The sequence below is a fragment of the Balaenoptera ricei genome, chromosome 11 (genome assembly GCF_028023285.1).
Source record: "Balaenoptera ricei isolate mBalRic1 chromosome 11, mBalRic1.hap2, whole genome shotgun sequence".
Classification (NCBI taxonomy): domain Eukaryota; kingdom Metazoa; phylum Chordata; class Mammalia; order Artiodactyla; family Balaenopteridae; genus Balaenoptera; species Balaenoptera ricei.
In genome coordinates this window covers 30381154-30401171 of record NC_082649.1, presented here as the reverse complement: position 1 = coordinate 30401171, position 20018 = coordinate 30381154, and the positions used below count along the sequence as shown (strand labels likewise).

At 42.4% G+C, this 20018-nt stretch overlaps 1 protein-coding gene across 3 annotated transcripts in view; it reads right to left on the bottom strand.

The window, feature by feature from the left end:
* Positions 1-10656: 10656 nt before the first annotated feature.
* Positions 10657-20018, bottom strand: part of LOC132374642 (chloride intracellular channel protein 5-like) — a 45402-nt gene continuing 36040 nt past the window's right edge. For all 3 annotated transcript variants that reach the window (XR_009505707.1, XR_009505706.1, XM_059938578.1), the window contains one exon: positions 10657-13138. Coding sequence is in view for 1 of the 3 variants with exons in the window: in XM_059938578.1 (XP_059794561.1) it covers positions 13085-13138 (54 nt within the window). In the remaining 2 variants the exon portion in view is untranslated. The remainder of the gene's footprint in view (positions 13139-20018) is intronic.

Genomic DNA, 20018 nt, shown 5'->3' with positions numbered 1-20018 from the left:
GATGGCAACAGCAAGGACAATGGACACTTCTTGGGTGCAAATGATGCTAAAAGTCATACAAAACTTAATTTGAGAATTCAAATTTGAAAATTTAAAAACCAGAGTGGTCAGGGGCAAGGGAGGAAATCAAAGGAGCTTGTTGTTCAAAGGCACTTTCCTAAATGCCTCCTGTATTAATAACCCCGGCAAGTCCTAGGGTAGGTAGATTTGATAAAGATAAGAGGCTGATGACATTAATACTATTTTGCTTTGCTAATGAAGGCTGAGAAGAACGGCTTAGGGGCTGCTCCATGGGACAATCTTTCCAGAGTCACCCTAGACCATTTCATTCACAATCATCTTTTCCATCCTCTCCCCTTCCTAGGAAGACAGATGTTTTTCATCCTGTAAATAATGATGTTTTTAACCTATGTCCAAGCATAACATCTCCCAGGAAGTTGTGATAGCTGTTAGAAAGTGTAATAAGGAAACAAATGTTACAAGTGCTCAGAAGTATTCCTGTGGCAAAGTCCTATGCATGCTTCTACAAGAACTTAATCTTCCATTCCTTCCTCCCTCCCTCCCTCCCTCCCTCCCCCCTTCCTTCCTTCCTTCTTCCCTCCCTTCCTTCTTCCTTCCTTCATTCCTCCCTCTCCTCCTCTCTTTTTTTTTCATTTCTAACAGGGAAGTTGGATAATGTAGGAGAAATGAAAGTGCTCAACTATTACATGGTCTTCAGAGAGAAGGGGTGTATATACACCCACATATCAAGTAGAATAACATATAGTTAAAAACATGGGCTTTGGAAACCAACAGATCCAGGTATGAGACCCAGTTTCAATAGAGCCTTCAGATCCAGGCAAGAGCCATCAAGCTGGCTGTAGGAATAGGCAGAACTAACTTCATCAAGTGACAAAACACTGGGTTGGCTAAATCATCTCAAATAGATTTCATGTAAACTAAATTTTCTTCTCTTTGTCACTAATTAGTTTTTTTAAAATATAAATTTATTTATTTATTTATTTATTTATTTATTTATTTATTTTTGGCTGCATTGGGTCCTCGTTGCTGCGTGCGGGCTTTCTCTAGTTGCGGCAAGCGGGGGCTACTCTTTGTTGTGGTGTGCGGGCTCTAAGTGTCTGGGCTTCAGTAGTTGTGGCACGTGGGCTCAGTAGTTGTGGCTCACGGGCTCTAGAGCTCAGGCTCAGTAGTTGTGGCGCACCGGCTTAGTTGCTCCGCAACATGTGGGATCTTCCCAGACCAGGGCTCGAACCCGTGTCCCCTGCATTGGCAGGTGGATTTTTTTTTTTTTAAATAAATTTATTTATTTATTTTTGGCTGCGTTGGGTCTTTGTTGCTGTGCGCGGGCTTTCTCTCGTTGCAGCGAGCGGGGGCTACTCTTCGTTGTGGTGGGCTGGCTTCTCATTGCGGTGGCTTCTCTTGTTGTGGAGCACAGACTCTAGTTGCACGGGCTTCAGTAGTTGTGGCATGTGGGCTCAGTAGTTGTGGCTTGCAGGCTCTAGAGCACAGGCTTGGTAGTTGTGGTGCACAGGTTTAGTTGCTCCTCGGCATGTGGGATCTTCCCGGACCAGGGCTCGAACCCGTGTCCCCTGCATTGGGAGGCGGACTCCCAACCATTGCGCCACCAGGGAAGCCTACTAATTAGTTTTTGATGTGCTGTATAAATAGCTTCAGTCAGATAGATTAAGATGCATTGATTCCACTATATGGGATGTTAATAGTTACTGTTTCCAAAATATTGGGAAATGCTGGGTTAAACAAGGTTCAAGTCTTCTTAACTAATTTTTCTGCTCCTTTATAGGCTAATGTGCACTGTGGATTTGCAAGAGGAAGAAGTAGTAGGTCTTGTTTCTCAAATTTTTTTAGCCAGAGGATCCATTTTTGGGTGGAGTATGTCAAGGATGTGTGTTCTGTGGGATATACCTTCAGACATAATCACCAGTCTTAGGAGATCACACTATGACTATTGCCCACACATATCCTCAACAGTAAACCATTTTTGAGGCACATGGATCTCAGCAGGCTATTTATTTAGTTGCCCATTAATCTGTCTCTGTGTTTCTCTGGGTCCCTGTGGGTCCCTGTACCACACCCCTATGCAGAGCCACCAAAACGAATCTTCTCAACTGTCCTTGCTTTGTGGGCAGAATACCGCAGGGTGGTACACCCACCCTTCACACTGTTGAATGTCCTGCTCTGGTTCTGGTTCTTTGGTTAAACTGAATTTTCCAACATAAACTAAAAAGAGGAGTCTTTCTAAAAAGATTTTTTAAGAAATGGAAACCAAGACAATATGCCATTTGTCCAAACACAGAATAAACTTGGCATCCTGAGATGTTCAACCACGTCACTTCATCACAACTCCTAATGGGAGAGAGTGCCCACTAATTGCCGAGATTGAATCATCCCATCTTAGGGCAGAGTTACTAACAGATGCCAAACCAATTTGCTGCTCTGTTTAGAAATTAAAACACTAATAGATGCATGGGCTTTCCAAACACAGGGATAGTATTTCAATACTAAATAAACGTTGTTGCCAGGGAAAGGGATGTTTTCTCTTCTACTTCTTTGCCACAGAAGGAACATGAACTCTGAGGCACTTTGCCTCAGGTGGAAACAAATATTTTTAGGCAGAATGGACTCCACCAGCAGGTCCCCATTTCTCTTGGAATTTTTTAAGGTCAACAAATTTCCCTTGACATTTACAACAGATTCTTCAGCTTGCATCTGTATACATCTCAAACTATTCTAAAGATAACCAAAAAGGAGAAACAGGAAGAATAATAGCCTCCCCAAATCACATGTGTCACATATGTATGTGAAATGTAAAAGTGTATATATATTTATATATGTATATAAAATAAAAGTGTATATATGTATGTGTGTATGTATGGGATATATAGTCTCCTCATTAAGGAATCTTTGAGGTAAGGGGAAGAATTTCTGAAAATGGAAAATACCAACTACAAAAAAATTTCTATCTCAGCTATCAACAATGACCCTTTCTCCGAACTCCTAGAACACTTAACTGAACAGCCCACTTCTGCTCTAGTGTTTGCTGTTACTCTCTCCTCTGAGCACTTGTGAGCTCCTTCAGGGTGGAAACCTTGCTCCCACTTGTGTGTCCTCCAGCCCCTGGGGCAGCGGCAAGCCGGTACCAGAGGCTGGGTAAATGTTTGCCAGGTTAAGTTATGTTGAACTTGGAGACCTGCTTGCTAGCACTCGCTATCATTATTTCAGTATGATTGGAGGCAAACTCTTTATCCTCTCTGGGTCACAGTTTCTATGCATCTAAAACAAGCAAGTTGGATCAAATGACATCCGAGATCTTCTCTAGATCTGAAGATCCCGGAGTCTGTTTCTCTACCTCAAGGTCTTCACTAACGATGTGAGGATGAAGTCCTGATTTAGCTCTGGGTACAGACGTAGAAATGAGTAGGGTTTCTCTCCTCTTTTCCTAAGTGCTTCTCCCTGTGACCCGTGACTCTAGATGTAGGATGAGGAGGTCACCAGTCCTAGGGTATGTTTAGAGAATGTTCAAATGTTCCCTTTCACATTCTAACTCCCGTGACATAGTGACTAAATTTCACCACAAGGACTATAATTCCTTGTATTTGTTTACTGTTTTATATTTTATAAATACTGGCTCATATAATTTATGTTTTGATACTCACAACTGCCTCACAAAGTAGGAAGAGTAGATATTATTCCCAGATATGGAAATCTGGACTCAGAGAAGTTTATTTGCCTGAAGGCACCCAGTAGTTATGCTAGTGAATTCAGCCTGGGTGTCCTTTCCACTGTACTCAGTCTCTGAAGTTAGGCATCATGGCCAGGAAGTAAATCTGTAACTTGGGTGGGGTGAGGGTGGTACTTAGGACCCATCCCCTCAACCTCTTTTTGCACAAGCATTCAGCAAACATTGTTAATGTCTCGTGTATTTCAGTCCCAGAGCTAGTATAATGCCAGTAAATTAATCCAGTATTTTCCACAGTGTATTTCATGAAGCATGGTGAGATTTCCCTGAAAAAAAGAAAATCTTACAGTCAAATAATTGGGAAATACTCCATCTACACCCTTTCTTAGAGCTTTGCAGTAGGTATTTGCAAATGAAAGGGCTGAGAAGTTCTGCAGTAAAGAGCCCTATTTAAACACTTGTAAATTCAATAGTTCCAAACTATATTTAGAACCCTTGTACATGAAATATTGCCAGGTTTCTGCCCACAGACCCTCCTGAGATCCTGCTGAAATAACAGTATAGACCTATGAAAAGGAATAATCTCACAAGAATAAAGGAAGTGAGACAGGATCACCAATGGATAAGGGATTTAGACAAACTTCTGGAGGAGAGAAGGAAGCACATGGACTGATGATAGAGGACAGAGAAAACTCTAGCCCAGAATAAATCCCAAGGGGGCTGAAGAGGAGGTGGGGGCCATGTTCTCTGCCAGGACCCCTGAGAAGCTGTGGGCTTGAACTTGGCCAAATCCACAGCAGGTGGGAGGTATGATGTGGAGCTTAGGTGGAGTGACTCACTAGAAGTCTATCTTAGAACAGCTGTCCCAGCTGGAGGTGGAGTTTAACTCCAGGCTCTGAATGGAAGGTTCTTCTCCACAGGAAGCCATCTGAGGAGCTGGGGGAAGATGCTTCCAGTGTGGGTGTGGCAGCGCCCCCAGTCCTTCCTTTTTTTGGCATTTGGAAATCCACTTCCTTCCTGCTCACCCAGAGGTGGCCTCCTCTGTCTCTCTTCCCTTGTAGGGTAGCATGGGAAGCTTTGAAAAAGGAACAAGCAGAGAATAAAACCAGAGTTATGAGGAATTAAGAATGTCACTATCAAAAATGAAAAATGTAATAGAGGAGTTGGAAAACAAAGAAAATCTTTCAAATGCTGCCTGCCATATCAGTAAACGAAGGATGTTGTAGCCATCAAGCCATCAGCCACTGCAGCCCTGAGGAGAATCAGGATGGAGAAAAGCGGGATACTGGCCCTAGATAGTTAAGGTGCATATCAAAGGAATCATTTCAATAAACCCAGACTCTTGCATCTTCCCATATAGAGAAAAGCGCTAAAATCATTAACTTGAGATGTCTGGGGGGGTTTTGTTTTGTTTTGTTTAATTTATTTATTTATTTATTTTTGGCTGTGTTGGGTCTTCGTTTCTGTGCGAGGGCTTTCTCTAGTTGTGGCGAGCGGGGCCACTCTTCATCGCGGTGCGCGGGCCTCTCACTATCGCGGCCTCTCTCGTTACGGAGCACAGGCTCCAGACGCGCAGGCTCAGTAGTTGTGGCTCACGGGCCTAGTTGCTCCGCGGCATGTGGGATCCTCCCAGACCAGGGCTCGAACCTGTGTCCCCTGCATTGGCAGGCAGATTCTCAACCACTGCGCCACCAGGGAAGCCCCTGTTTTTGTTTTTTTAATTAACAGCAACCTTTTGAGGTTCTGACTACCTGGCCTTTGTTGCAAAAACTCCTATACATCCTGGTTCCTCCCCTACCTCTTGGGAGCAGTCCCCCAGAGCCATCTGAGAGGCTGTCTTCCCGGCTTAAGTCCATGGAATAAAACATAGTTCTCAACTTTTAGGTTGTGCATTTTATGTCAGTTGACAAAACATAGAATAAAAAAAGAGAGACAGATAACATGCGAGAAGTAACAAGAAGTAGAGGCCAAACCCAGAAGGACAGCACCCAACTAATACAAGTTACAGGAAAAACAGAGGGCAGGGCCACGCCTGACACACCATATACTCAGCACAGCCATTCAAGAGCTAGACCCCAAACAGGCGAAGTCCCTGCCCCGGGAGCCAATCAAGCTTCTAGTAGGGCAGACCAACAATAACAAAGTGCTATGGCAGGGCCATAAAGCAAACAGGGAATAAGGAAAAAGATTGGTAGAGCTCTGTTGTGGATGGTGAGGAGGTGATATTTGAGCAGAGACACTGAATAAAGGAATTGAGCCTCATTCAATCAATATTTGCTGAAAGAAGGAAAGAATGAAAGAATGTGGATGGAAGACTGATAGGGCGCTGAGGAAGGCAGACCTCACTGTTCTCAGGCGTAACTGAGCAGTTCCACTAGATAATCACCGAGGCCCATCCATTGTAATTAGAAAGCAGCCTTCAATCTCACCCAGAAGATCCACTCTAATTGTTGAGGCCGGGCATTAGTGAGTTCAGGGAATATCCCATCTGACAATGTGTTAGGAGACCCGAGGCAATGCTTTATCACAGTCTGGGCTGCTTCTCTCAGCAAATTACCTCCCTAGCAGTCCTGGGAGCTGGGGTTTTATACTGGGGCTATTTTTAGTTGTCTGCAGTGACTGCTGGGACCTACTGCCTCAGGAGGGGCTGATGAGAACTCTACCCAGGGGAGAGGCATTGCATTCTGTAATCTTGGCCTGAAGAGCTCTCTAATGACATTTGAGGATTTATAACCTCTGAGAACTGGTTGCCTCCTTCATGAAATGCAAGATCAGGTAGCTCTGCTGTGTACCCAGTAGTCAGCAAGAAACTGTCCAAAGTTACTTTGGTCAATGGGGCAATAGTTCCCATTCAAAATCTTTCGCTGAGATAAAAAGGACTGTTTTGCTTTGGGATTGATGCTTAGAAAGTCTTGGTTGAGGGTAGGTCCAGAGAAGATGCCTCCCATATTGATTTTTCACAAGGGCACCCCAGAGTCAGTGTCCCAAACTACATGTTCGTTCCTTACCAGTCAAACAACGCACTGACTGGCGTTCAGAAAAGCAACTTGGAAGGTCTGGCTGGGAGATTCTGAGCTAGGTACTTAATCTGCCAGTGTTTCCACCTCCTTCTCTGCTCCAAGACAACAAGGGCAAGACTGGCTGTAAAACCCATAGCTGCCTAAATCATCTTCCCAAAGCACAGTTCTGAACTTGCAACTTCCTAGTTTAAAACCCTAGATACTCCCTGATGCAGACAAATTACCCTCTAGAAGTCTTAGCTGTCATTCCAGGCCTTCTGTAATCCAGGACAATCCCAAGGTTTAATTTTGTTTCTCCCATGCCTCCACTTTCAGCCCCTCTTATGCTCCAATCAAACTATATCATCGAATGTTCCTTATAAAGGTATTTTCCACCTCCAAGCCTGTGATGGACTTAATTTCTGTGTCCTCCCCAAATTCATATGTTGAAACCCTAAGTTCCAATGTGGCTGTATTTAGAGTTGGGGCCTCTACGGAAGTAATTAAGGTTAAATGAGATCAGAAGGGTGGGGCCCTCATCTGATAGGATTAGTGTCCTTATAAGAAGAGACACCAGAGAGCCTTCTCTCCTTCCTATGAGGACACAGTGAGAAGACTGCCATCTGCAAGCCAAGAAGAGGGTTATTGTCAGACCTACCATGCCTGCACCTTGACCTTAGATTTATAGCCTCCAGAACTGTGAGGACATAAGTGTCTGTTGTTAAGCCTCCTAGTTTGTGGTGTTTTGTTACACAGCCCAAGCTGACTGATACAATGTCCGTGCACATGTAGTCCCTATTTACAGAGTGTCCCTTTCACTATTTCCATTGGACCAAATCTTTCAAATAAATGCTTCCTTTTCTGTGAAGTTATCACTGATCTTCTTAGCCAATAATAATGCCTTTCTCTTCTAAATTTCAAAAGAACATTGTCAGCACTTCTCTTTTGAAAAATTTCACTTTTTGACTTAGTAATAGTTACTTGTAAATATGAAATCTTTCCTACTGAGCTGAAGGTCCTTGAAGAAAGGGAGTGTGTCTTGTTTACCTTCGTGTCTCCTATAATAATCTAACAACATCTTTAATATATTAAAAATGATAGCTGTCCATTACTGAGTGCCTGCTCTATGCATGTGTAGAATGCTTTCCATGTCTAGTTGGAATCCTCACAATCACCTTACTAGGAAGATATTGTTATCCTCATTTAAAAAATGGTGAAACTTACTGTATAATTCTACTATACGAAGTATTTAACACATACAGAGGGTTTAAAATTCATAGGAAATCTCATAAATGCTATGATGAGGTCACAGTAAGAAGTGAACAGGATCCCAATTAGAAGGTGAGGCTTGGAAATTCTCTTCTTCCCTTATCTCAAGCTGTAAAACCACTGAGACCTTGGGCAAACCAGAGTCACCTCATTGTCACATCCTGGTCAACATGCTCTTCAGCATCATTACAGGGCACAGCTCAGCCACATCTGGGAATGGGAACTCTTCTGGCCAATCATAATCCAGATTGAGTTCAATGGTTGTTTTTTTTTTTTTCTTTTTTTTGGCTGAAGGTGTTGTGTCCTGAGATTGTAAGGGCAGTGCAATGCTTTACAAGGTTCTGCTGCATATCTTTCCCTTAGGAGAAGCAAAGAAATAATAGACTGGTCTCATTAACCCCATGACAGGGGAGACTGTGCCTGACTTGCTCACCACTGGATCCCAGCATCTGACACTAAGCCAGGCACAGAGGGGACGCTCATTAAATGTGTTGAATTGAATGGAATTGAATTATGTTACCCTATAGGAGCCAGGGGGAGTTAAGCATCACTAGCTCATTTTACAAAAAGAAGTCCACTTAATTCAGGCATCATGGACCAACTAGGAGATGGCAAGTGCTATTCAAGATGCTGGCTGGGCATGCAAGGATGAAAAGGCCCAGTCTTTGCCGCCAAAGAGTTTGGAGTCTGATAGGAAAGAACACTGACGCAGCACAGAGGTCTTCCTAAACCAAATAATCCCTCTTGTATAATTTAGGTATAACCCTGGGAAACATATTAAGACCCAGCCTCAAATTTGGTGATTAACTCGATTCTACCCAGGGTTCCGATGACAAGAGTATTTTCATTAAAAAAAAACCAAAAACTGAGATGGCCAGTAGGCACATGAAAATATGCTCAACACTGCTAATTATTAGAGAAATGCAAATCAAAACTACAATGAGGTACCACCTCATGCAGGTCAGAATGGCCTCATTAAAAAGTCTACAAATAACAAATGCTGGAGAGGGTGTGGAGAAAAAGGAACCCTCCTACACTGTTGGTGGGAATATAAGTTGGTGCAGTCACTGTGGAAAACAGTATGGAGGTTCCTCAGAAAAATAGAATTACCACATGATCCAGTGATCCCACTCCTGGGCATATATCCAGACAAAACTATAACTCAAAAAGATACACACACTCTTATGTCCATAGCAGCACTATTCACAATAGCCAAGACATGGAAACAACTTAAATGTCCATTGACGGATGAACGGATAAAGAAGATGTGGTACATATATACAATACAATGGAATACTACTCAGCCATAAAAAAGAATGAAATAATGCCATTTGCAGCAACATGGAAGAAACTAGAGATTATCATACAAAGTGAAGTGAGTCTGAAAGACAAAGACAAATACCATATGATATAATTTATATGTGGAACGTAAAATATGACACAAATGAACCTATCTATGAAACAGAGAGAAAATCAGGGACATAGAGCATAGACTGGTGGTTGCCAAGGGGGAGGGAAGTGGGAGAGGGTAGGACCGGGAGTTTGGGATTAGCAGATGCAAACCAGTATATACAGAATAAACAACAAGGTTCTATTGTATAGCACAGGGAACTATATTCAATATCCTGTGATAAACCATAATGGACAAGAATATGAAAAAGAATGTATATATATGTATAACTGTGTCACTTTGCTGTACAGCAGTAATTAACACAACATTGTAATTCAACTATACTTCAAAAAAAAAATAAATTAAAAAAAAAAACTGAGGCATTCACCAGGACAATTCTGTGGGTTGGTTTGTCCTAAATAAGGTATATTTACTTTTTGCAAAAATTAAAAATCAGGAAAACCAAACTGAATAAAGTCAGGGAAATATCAAGTCAATATGAATTATTGAGGCTTCTATTAAAAGAAGAGATATTCAATGTAAACATAGGTAAAAACAAATAAGGCCTGAGAAAAGGAGATTGGAGTGGGAGGGGGCCACTAATAGTTATATGATGCTTATTTTGTACCTAAGACTTTTACATATATGAACTTATTTCATCCTCATAATAATCCAGTGAAAGGTTAAATAAATTGCCTAAGTCTACATAGCTAATAAGAGACAGGATCAGGACGTGAATCACACAGTCTAGCTCCAAGGTTTCTGCTGTAAGCCACTATGCTAAACTGCCTCCCAGTGACATAGGATTGAGAAGGATGATGTGATTGCTGAGGCCTGGCATCTTGTCTTTCGTCCTGTCTGCAACCTGTGTGGCTACATTTCCTTCAAAGTTTAAGGTCTGCCCCTTCCATGAAGCCCTCCCTGATAAGTCCAGCGCTCTTCCATCTCTGAACACCTTCAGTGCTTATGTGATACCATGCATCATGTATTCTGGCAACTGATTCTCTCTCAACTCTCATATTAATTTCTAAATGCTTCATGGTGTGTGTTAATCCTTCCTTCTAGCCAGCAGGTCAGAGCCTCACAGAAAAGGCCCCCATCTTAGACTGCTTTTCTACCTCTCACAGCATCTGCACCCCAAGTGCAGTGCAGGCTCCGTAAAGACTCATCAACCTGTTTATTGGAGATGGATTAAAGGGATACACAGGAAGGAACAGGCAATAGACCTGAGCTCATTCTTGCAGCAATACAATGTTTATTATGGAATAAGAACTCACCACACTTACAAGAGAATTGCTCAGCCTTCACCCTCATATCTTCTCAGTAAGCAGTCGCCTTCCCCCACCCCAGATAACCCTCCCTGCTTTACTGTGGCAAGTTGTTTTGATTGAGGAGAAGGACCTTGACCTCTGTATCTGGGTTCCAGGCTTAATGCTATGTTTGGCCCAAGTGGCTGGTGAGGCAGCATCTTCAGTCCTCAAAGTTACTGCAGCTTTGATGGATAACATTGCCACAGAGACACCTTCAGTGGGTTTGGGCATGGCCAATGGTTATTGACGGATTTACTGAGATTCACAAGCGCTGGTTATGAGTTGTAGAGCTTTTCCTAAACAGTTGCCATTTTAAACCAATTGATTCATATGAACTTGTAGCACAGATACTATTTATCGATGAGAATAAACTTCACTGGTGATTTCTTTATTTTGTGGGCATGACCACTCTTCTGTCTCACTAAACGCAATCACCCTACGTCTTACTTTTAGACAAGGGAATAAAGACCCAAGGAAGGGCCTGTGACCACATAAATGATTGATCTTCATGCCACATCTGAACCCAGGCCGCTCTACAGTAGCACTGTCCTATAGAACATTCTATGATGCTAGAAATATTCCCTAGCTGTACTTTCCATAATAGTAGCCAGTAGCCACATACGGATAGCATGACTAAGGAAAAGCATTTTTAAGATTTTTTTCACTTAAATTAGTTTAAATTTAAATAGCCACACAGGGCTAATGGCTAGTGTTTTGAATAGCGTGGTTCTAGAAGAACCAAGCCTGTTTATAGAGGGTTGCTATTGTAAATATAAAAAGACTATCCACCAAATTCTTTCCTTTCTTGCCACTGTAGGAGAACAGGACAAATATACTTCTGTAGGGGGAAGAAAATATGCAGTTGTACTCCAATTAACAAAAGGCACTCATGTCAGTTATTCATTACCACCTTACATATTTACCCTGCGATTGTTATCATTGAAACCTCAGAACGTTAGTGGTTTCTTAAACAATGCATTCTCTTGTTTATTTCAGCTGTTGCCATGTTACTGCTGTGCACCAAGTCCAGGCAATAATGAGAGGCTAGCATTTTTGCAAACCTACAGGCTCATGAAAGGAAGGTTCTGCTCATAAAGCATAAAAATGGGGCATGGCTTAAAGCCCAGGTTCTTAATCTTTGACCTCACAAGATTACACAAAATATTTGGTTTCAGGGCTAAAATTCATGCTCCACTCACAGGGAGAGTCATCTCATATTTTTAAGGGAGTGTCATTCGGGAGCAGAGCTGCCAGTCAGTGCATTTTCCCACGTACACAATATACTTTATACACAAATCCATTCTGGACACTTTGGGCCTGGGTATTGGAAGGTAGCTTAAAAACAGGATTCCTGGGACCTCCCTGGTGGCACGGTGGTGAAGAATCCGCCTGCCAATGCAGGGGACATGAGTTCAATCCCTGGTCCGGGAAGATCCCACATGCCGCGGAGCAACTAAGTCCATGCACCACAACTACTAAGCCTGCGCTCTAGAGCCCGCGAGCCACACTGAGCCCGCACGCAACAACTACTGAAGCCTGCACGCTCTAGGTCCCGTGTGCTGCAACTACTGAGCCTGCATGTTTCAACTACTGAAGCCCGCATGCCTAGAGCCCGTGCTCCGCAACAAGAGAAGCCACCACAGTGAGAAGCCCGTGCACCACAGCGAAGAGTAGTCCCCACTCACTGCAACTAGAGAAAGCCCGCGCACAGCAACGAAGACCCAACGCAGCCAAAAATAAATTAAAAAAAAAATTTTTTTTAAATATAGGATTCCCTTTTGATAGTAGTGAAGACCTCTTTTCCTAGGGTCATCCAAGGAACTCATGGAATCATCAGAGGTTTGAATGGTAAGAGGTTAAAAGATGAGAAGATGGAATTGTATTATGACTTATGTTGGTGAATGATTAGCTGGGACAGTTGTTTTCCTGTCTTGTCATTACTCAGAACTTAAGGTACAAAATAAAGACTTTGCAAAAGACAACATAGCCTTAAAAGAAAATGGAAAGATGGAAGGTCAGCAAGCAGTCTTTGCCTGAAGGCCAACATACTTGCGATAGCTGACTCCTACTATATCACTTTAATGTCATTATCATTAGACTTTAGTCTAGTTGAACTTCATAGCTATATTCCAAACTCCAATTCAAACTTGACTTTAAGGGGCCAATATTTGGAAAGAAAGGAGAAGCAACCCAAGTGAAATGAGGATCTTAAAGTCAATTTTGACAACCTCCATTTCTGGCCAGGATGGATTAAAAGGAACCAGATTTACACTTAACAATTGGAAGATTTCTTTAAACAATGAGTAAAGCAGACAAACTTCACAAAGTGATGGTTTTCAGACATTGGAGACAGGTAGCATAGAACCCAAATAGAGGCTGGTGGTCTTTCTGAGTTGAGGAGACAACAGAGTTTGGTGTTTCAGAAGGTCAAGGCAGCTAGAATTTGCAGATCTAAATACCAGAAGGGATGGAGCTGCAGAAAGAGAGAGAGATTGTGATAAAGTTAGATATAGATAGATAGATAGATAGATAGATGCAAGCCATATTTGCACACTATGGAAAATTAGCTCAAAATGGATCACAGGGCTTCCCTGGTGGCGCAGTGGTTAAGAATCCGCCTGCCAATGCAGGGGACATGGGTTCGAGCCCTGGTCCGGGAAGATCCCACATGCCGCAGAGCAACTAAGCTCATGCGCCACAGCTACTGAGCCTGCGCTCTAGAGCCCGTGAGCCACAACTACTGAGCCCAAGTGCCACAACTACTGAAGCCCATGCGCCTAGAGCCCGTGCTCCACAACAAGAGAAGCCACCACAATGAGAAGCCTGCGCACCGCAATGAAGAGTAGCCCCCGCTCGCCGCAACTAGAGAAAGCCCGCACACAGCAACGAAGACCCAACACAGCCAAAAATAAATAAATAAAATAAATAAATTTATTTAAAAAAAAAAAAAAAAAATGGATCACAGAACTAAATATAAAACCTAAAGCTGAGAAACTTCTGGAAGAAAATATAGGAGAACATCTTTGTGACCATGGACTAGACAAATATTTCTTAGATAGAACACAAAAAGCACAAACCATAGAAGAAAAAAATTGATAAATGGACTTCATCAAAATCAAAATCTTTAGCCTTCAAAAGACACTTTGAAAATGAAAAGTCAAGTCACTTTGTAAACTATTTCCAAAATACTTACCTGATAAAGAAATTCTACCTTGACCATATAAGGAACTCTTAAAATTCAATAATATGATAATGCTAAAATAACAATAATAAGCAAAATATTTGAACAGATACTTCATCAGAGAAGATCTAATGATGGCTAGTAAGTACATGAAAAGATGCTTAACACTATTAGTCATTAGAAAAAATGTAAATTAAAGCTGCCATGAAAGATCATTATACATTAATCAGTATACTTAAAACCTAAAAGATTGAAAATACCAAGTACTGGAAAAGGAGCAACAAGAAATCTTTTATAAATTCTTACAGCCACTTTGAAAATAATTTGAAAGATCTTTTTAATAAGGTTAAGCATTCACTGACCATATGACCCAATAATTCCACCCTTAGGTATTTGACCAAGAGAAATGAAAACACAATCAACACAAAAGCTTATATGTGAATGTTTATAGCCATTTTATTAATAATAGCCGAAAACTGGGAAAGAAACCGTGTCCATCAACTTCTGAATGAATGAACGAATTGTGGTATATTCACACAATGGAATATTACTCAGTAATAAAAAGGAACCATCTGCTGATATATGTACTGACATGGATGAATTCAAAAGCATTATGCTAAGAGAAAGAAACCACATACAAACGATTACAGAGTTTAATTCTATTTATATGATACTTTTGAAAAGGCAAAACTACAATGATAGAAAGATGTGTGGTTTCCAGGATTCAGGGTGTGGCTGGGAGGGGACCCATGGCAAAGGGTCAAGAGAGAACTTTTTGAGATTATGGAAATGTTCCATATCATGATTGTGATGATTGTTACACAACTGTATATATTTGTTCAAAATTCATTGAAGAGTACACTTAAAATTGCTGAATTTAGTGTATGTAAATTATGTCCCAACAAAACTGACTCTCAAAAAAGGAAGGTACATAATAGGATATATAGTATAATACCATCTGTATTAAATAAAAGGGAAAAAAGATAATTTCGAATATACAAACATACATATATTTGCCAGGATGTGTGTAAAATGTCTCAGGAAGTACATACATGAAAGTTTAGAATAAATCACCTCAGAAAATGGAAATGGGATGTCTGAAGGAGTTTGGTGGGGGAGAGACTATCTTTTGTACCTTTCAAATTTTGAACCATGCAAATGGTAAACCTATTCAAAAGGGGAGAAGAGTCAATTGGGCTCCAAAACCTGTTACTATTCAATATGAGTTGAGTCAAAATCCTGTTTCTGTGTGAGAACATCTTTTTCTTTGTTACTCACTATCTCCCTTTTCCCCCATTTAACAAGTCACGGGGCTGTCTAAGAGTATGTTCAGTATATAGTTCAGAGAGCTTGATGATAATATAAATTTAAGCTGTGGGGGGGGGGGGTGCATGGGAGGGAGACTATTTTACTGTAGTGGAGAATGAAGCTTCCACGCTCCACAGGTTAGAACCAGTGGGGGCTCTTGGGCTCAACTTATTCCAACTGTTTATTTTACAGTTGAGAAGTCTAAGGCCCAGAGAGTGCAAACGACTTCCCCAACATTGCATTGTTACCCAGTGTCAGAATCCAGATGCAGACCTTGCTCCTAAGTCCTATTACAGAGATAATTTCAATAAAGCAGGTGACTTACAGTACATAGTTCAAAGAAAACATTCAGTTAATATGAATTTCTCCTTCTCTTTTCTCCCCCATATCAGCTGGCTTCTTACCATGACTCACCATTCACCTATCCACCATCCCCCATCAATGGATGCAGGGACATAGGTCCTTTGCTTGAAAATGCTGATTGCATTTCCCAGATTACACTAATAAGCTTTCCCTTCAAAAAAGAACTTAACTACTTTTCCCATAACAAGTTCAGTTTAATTCAATTTGAAAAATATTTATGACTATGGGCCAGCTTCCACACTAATGGTGGGAGTACAAACACAGGTGAGTAAGATGTGGCTAGAGAACACCTTCCCTGTGGGGCTTTCAGTCTAGAGGAATGGGGGCAGGGGGAGGGACACACCCTGACCCAGATAATTGCAATATTAGTGACAAATACTAAGATGGAGGTAAGCACTGAGGGAGTATCACTCAGAACAACCTGAAGGTTCAGAGATGGCTTCCCAGGAAATATGAGTCCAGAAAGATGAGGATTTGGTCAGACGACAGAGGGGAGACGGTGTTACAGGCAGAGAATCTGCATAGGCAAAATCGGGTGAGACAGAACAGCAGCCGATTTGTGGGGAGCTCAGCATTCCTGGGGCATAATGAGTGAGCAGGATGTGGTGGGAGAGGAGGGACCACAGAGGCTGTTAGGCTGTTGGGGGTGGGACATATGGCCTTGCACATGATGTGCAAGGGTGGACTTGATCGTGTTGCCAATGGTCAAGGCTTAAAGGAGAGGAGTTAAGTATCTGATTTGCAATTTTGTTCCAAAGGTCGGTCTTCACTCCATCAGGTGGGTGAAGGCTACCTGAAGGGTCAGTTCAGTTTGTCCAACATTTATGGAGCCCCCTATGACAAGCCCAGCACCCCACAGGACAATGTGTTGTGGAAATAAGAAAGATGTCATCCATTCCGTCAAGGAGCTGACAGTCTGGTGAGTTACCCTCTAAAAAATGGGAGTCCAGAAAAGGATCCATCACCCATGTCACTGTCCCTCTCCCCAAATATTCTGATTGGCAGCCCCATCCTGGTCAGTTGACGTTCTTTCTCCCAGTGTTGACACTACTCACCTTCTCTTGGTCACTGTGTTTGATCTGGCTTTCATGTCTATTGTCAGAACAGTGTTTGGTCAATTATATAGATGCAGAAACACAAAGCTAGACCCAGGAACCAGGACATGTTGAATGAGCTATGGCAACACTGTTTCCGCAGGCCATTCCTTACACTGTTTCACACCAACCGCTGTGGGAATCCTCAGGTCCTTGGACTCAAACATCCCTTCTAAGCCCAGCAAATGACATTAAGCACTCAGTGGTTGGCTTCCTGCCCAACTTCAGGGTGACGCTAGGCACGTGCCAGGCAGTCTCATGAATGCCGCAGAACTAATGAGACGAAGGTGCAAACAGTCCACTGAATTCTCATAGAACCCCTTGCATTGGGTGGGATATGTGGATCCCAGGAGTGGCTGTCCGTGTCCAGAGTTCCCATGCTTCAACTCAACTCAGTCCTACCTTCAGGGGCTGTATGTAGTGGGTTGAAGTGTTCCTCCCTCCCCGAAGCTATGCCCAAACAGACTTGTAAATGTGACCTTATTTGGAAAAAGTGTCTTTGTAGAGTAATTAAATGAAGAATCTTGAGATAAGATCATGCTGGATTAGGATGGGCCCGAAATCCATTGACAAGTCTTTATAAGAGAAGAGAAGGGAAAACAGATACAGAGACGCAGGAGAGAAGGCCATGTGATGATGGAAGCAGAGATGGGAGTGATGTAGCCATAAGCCAAGGAATGCCAGGAGCCACCAGCAACTGGAAAAGGCAGGAAGGATTCTCCCTTAAAGCTGTCAGAGGGAGTGTGACTCTGCCTATACCTTGACTTCAGAGTTCTGACCTCTAGAACTATGAGAGAATAAGTCCCTTTTGTTTTAAGCCACCAATTTTATGGTAATTTGTTACAGCAGCTCTATGAGACTAACACAGGGGCTTGGAGCACCGTTCTCATTACAGCTGCAGGCCACTGGGACAAGCCTTCCTCCTCCCCCCATTGCCCTGAGGCTCTCCAGGAGTAACTTATTCCCTCCTTCCTTCCTAATTCAATCATCATTTAAGTAGCCACGGACTGTGTATATGAAAATGGATAAAAGACAGATGCTCCTTCAGTGAGAGAGAGAATTATAACATTAAGCGTTATGGGCTGAGTTATGTCTCCCCAAAATTCATATGTTGAATCTTAATCCCTAGTGCCTCAGAATGTGACTGTATTTGGAGACAGGGTCTTTAATGAGGTAATTAAGGTAAAATGAGATCATTAGGGTGATCATTAGAGTGGACCCCCTAATCCAATATGACTTGTGTCCTTATAAGAAGAGGAAATTAGGAGACAGACACACCCAGAGGAAGGACCACGGGCAGACACAGGAGGAAGACAGCATCTACAAGCCAAGGAGAGAGGCCTCTGAAGAAACCAACCGTGCCACACCTTGATTCTAGCCTTCTAGCCTCCTGGAGAATTCTGGAGACTTCTAACCTCCAAATTGAGAGAAAATAAATTTCTGTGTACTTTGTACCACCCAGTCTGTGGTACTTTGTTATGGCAGCCCTAGCAGACTGGTACATTGAGGTAAGACCCAACCCAGCACTTCCTGGAGGGGCCAAGAAAAGCTTCTGGAAGAGGTGACTTCTCGGCTGGGTCTGAAAGGATGGTAGGCTATCCCAGGAAGGGAGAGCACTGAAAGAGAACAGCTTGAGCAAAGACCCAGTGTCATGAAATGGCATGAAGTATGCAGGGAAACACAAGTCAACATTTTTCAAGGCAAAGGGTGAGTGAAGAATAGCAGGTGATGAGGTCTTGGCTAAAAGCCTGATGAGGCATGAAGACCTTTCTGTACATTCTCTCATGCCAGCCTTTTTCCTGGGGGCAGTAGGGAGCCACTGTATAGCTTGAAACAGGAATGGTGTGTTCAAATGCCATTCTGGTGACAATGTGGGGCTTCTTAGGAGGAAGATAAGTCTAGAGGCAGAGTGACAAGTTGAATAACTGTGGTCAAGATGACCGTGGCCAATGGTGGCCAAGATGGAGAGATGAGAACACTTTAGACGGTGAAATTGACTGGACCGTTGGGCAGTAAAGAAGCAGAAATCTAAGTTACTAAAAAGTTTTAGCTTGTACAATTGGTGACACTGCCCACCAAGGTGGTGGGATGAGGTGTGGTTGAGTTGACATTAAGTTTGCAGTCCCTTTGGGGAAAAAATGTCCAAAATTTCCCTTGGAAAATAGGTGGATTCTAATTTGGTGGTACTTATTTCAGAGTATCACATCACCTTCCTTTTCAGAGTGGACATAATCCCCCCATGATGATTCGGGTAATGCATCTTTATTACTCTTTTGTCAGTGTTCCTCCCCATGGTTTCTCAAGTTGCTAAAAGGCTTAGAGCAAGCGGCTGACCCCACAGAAAGGACAGGAGTTAGTTGGGCTGCTCGGAGTCATTCTCCCCCTCCCACATGGAGACACAAGGCATGAGGACCCAGGTAGGGAAGCGGAATGCATCACAGAGATAGACAACAGCAAGTGTTCATGGACCCTCCTGGAAGCGTCTCCCACAAAAAATTTGCATGGAGTTTTAGAATGTTCCTGAACCTCCTGTAGCACATTCATGAGCATTCAGCACCCCAGGCTAGGAATGCCAATAGGAAGGAAAGTGCCCTGGAAGCGGCGGGCTGGTCAAAGCCCTGGCTTTGCTACTAATTTGCCATCAGCCTTGGGCAAGTTACTTGACTCATCTGGTTTTCAATATTCTTGTTATAGCACTAGGATTCTGTTCTCTCTTTGACTGATGGCATTGATTCACAGAGCAGAGTAGTTCATACGGGCACCTAGAAAGTGATTTTGAATAAAATTTGGACTTGATTGTTCCCAGTACCCTAATTAAGAGGACATTATGACAAGGAGTAGAAATCTTTGTTCAAACCTGCCCCTTGTTCCATATTCATATGTTTCAAGGGTTCCACGAAAGCATAGTTGGGCACATGCAACAGGCTCAGACTTCCACTTTCTCACAAATGTTTCCAAGGACATATTTGATGTGTGCTTATTACTGACATTAGAGCAGGCTGTTCCTAGGGGGTTGTGAACAGGAAGCCCCTTGAGGGCTCCAGCTATTTCCAGGCATCTAAATGTAAAATTTTGAGTCGTCCAGCCAGGCTAAGACAGACCTCACAAACACGTTTTTTTATTGGGAACTGTACTAAAACAACATCAATCAAAACTTTGTGCCAAATCCACATTATCCCTCTCCCCCAACCAAATATAAAGTACCTAGATACCCATATAGTTGGTATATAAATCAGCATCACATTTGGTAACTTTTTCCAGAAATTTGTCTGTATGAAATCAAAGATCTAGATACTTGGACATATTCAAACAGACAGCTGAATGAATAAATAAGTAAAAAAGAATATAGTCATTATACACAATGTATTTACATTCAAATGCTTGAACTAATCTTATAAATGAAAGAT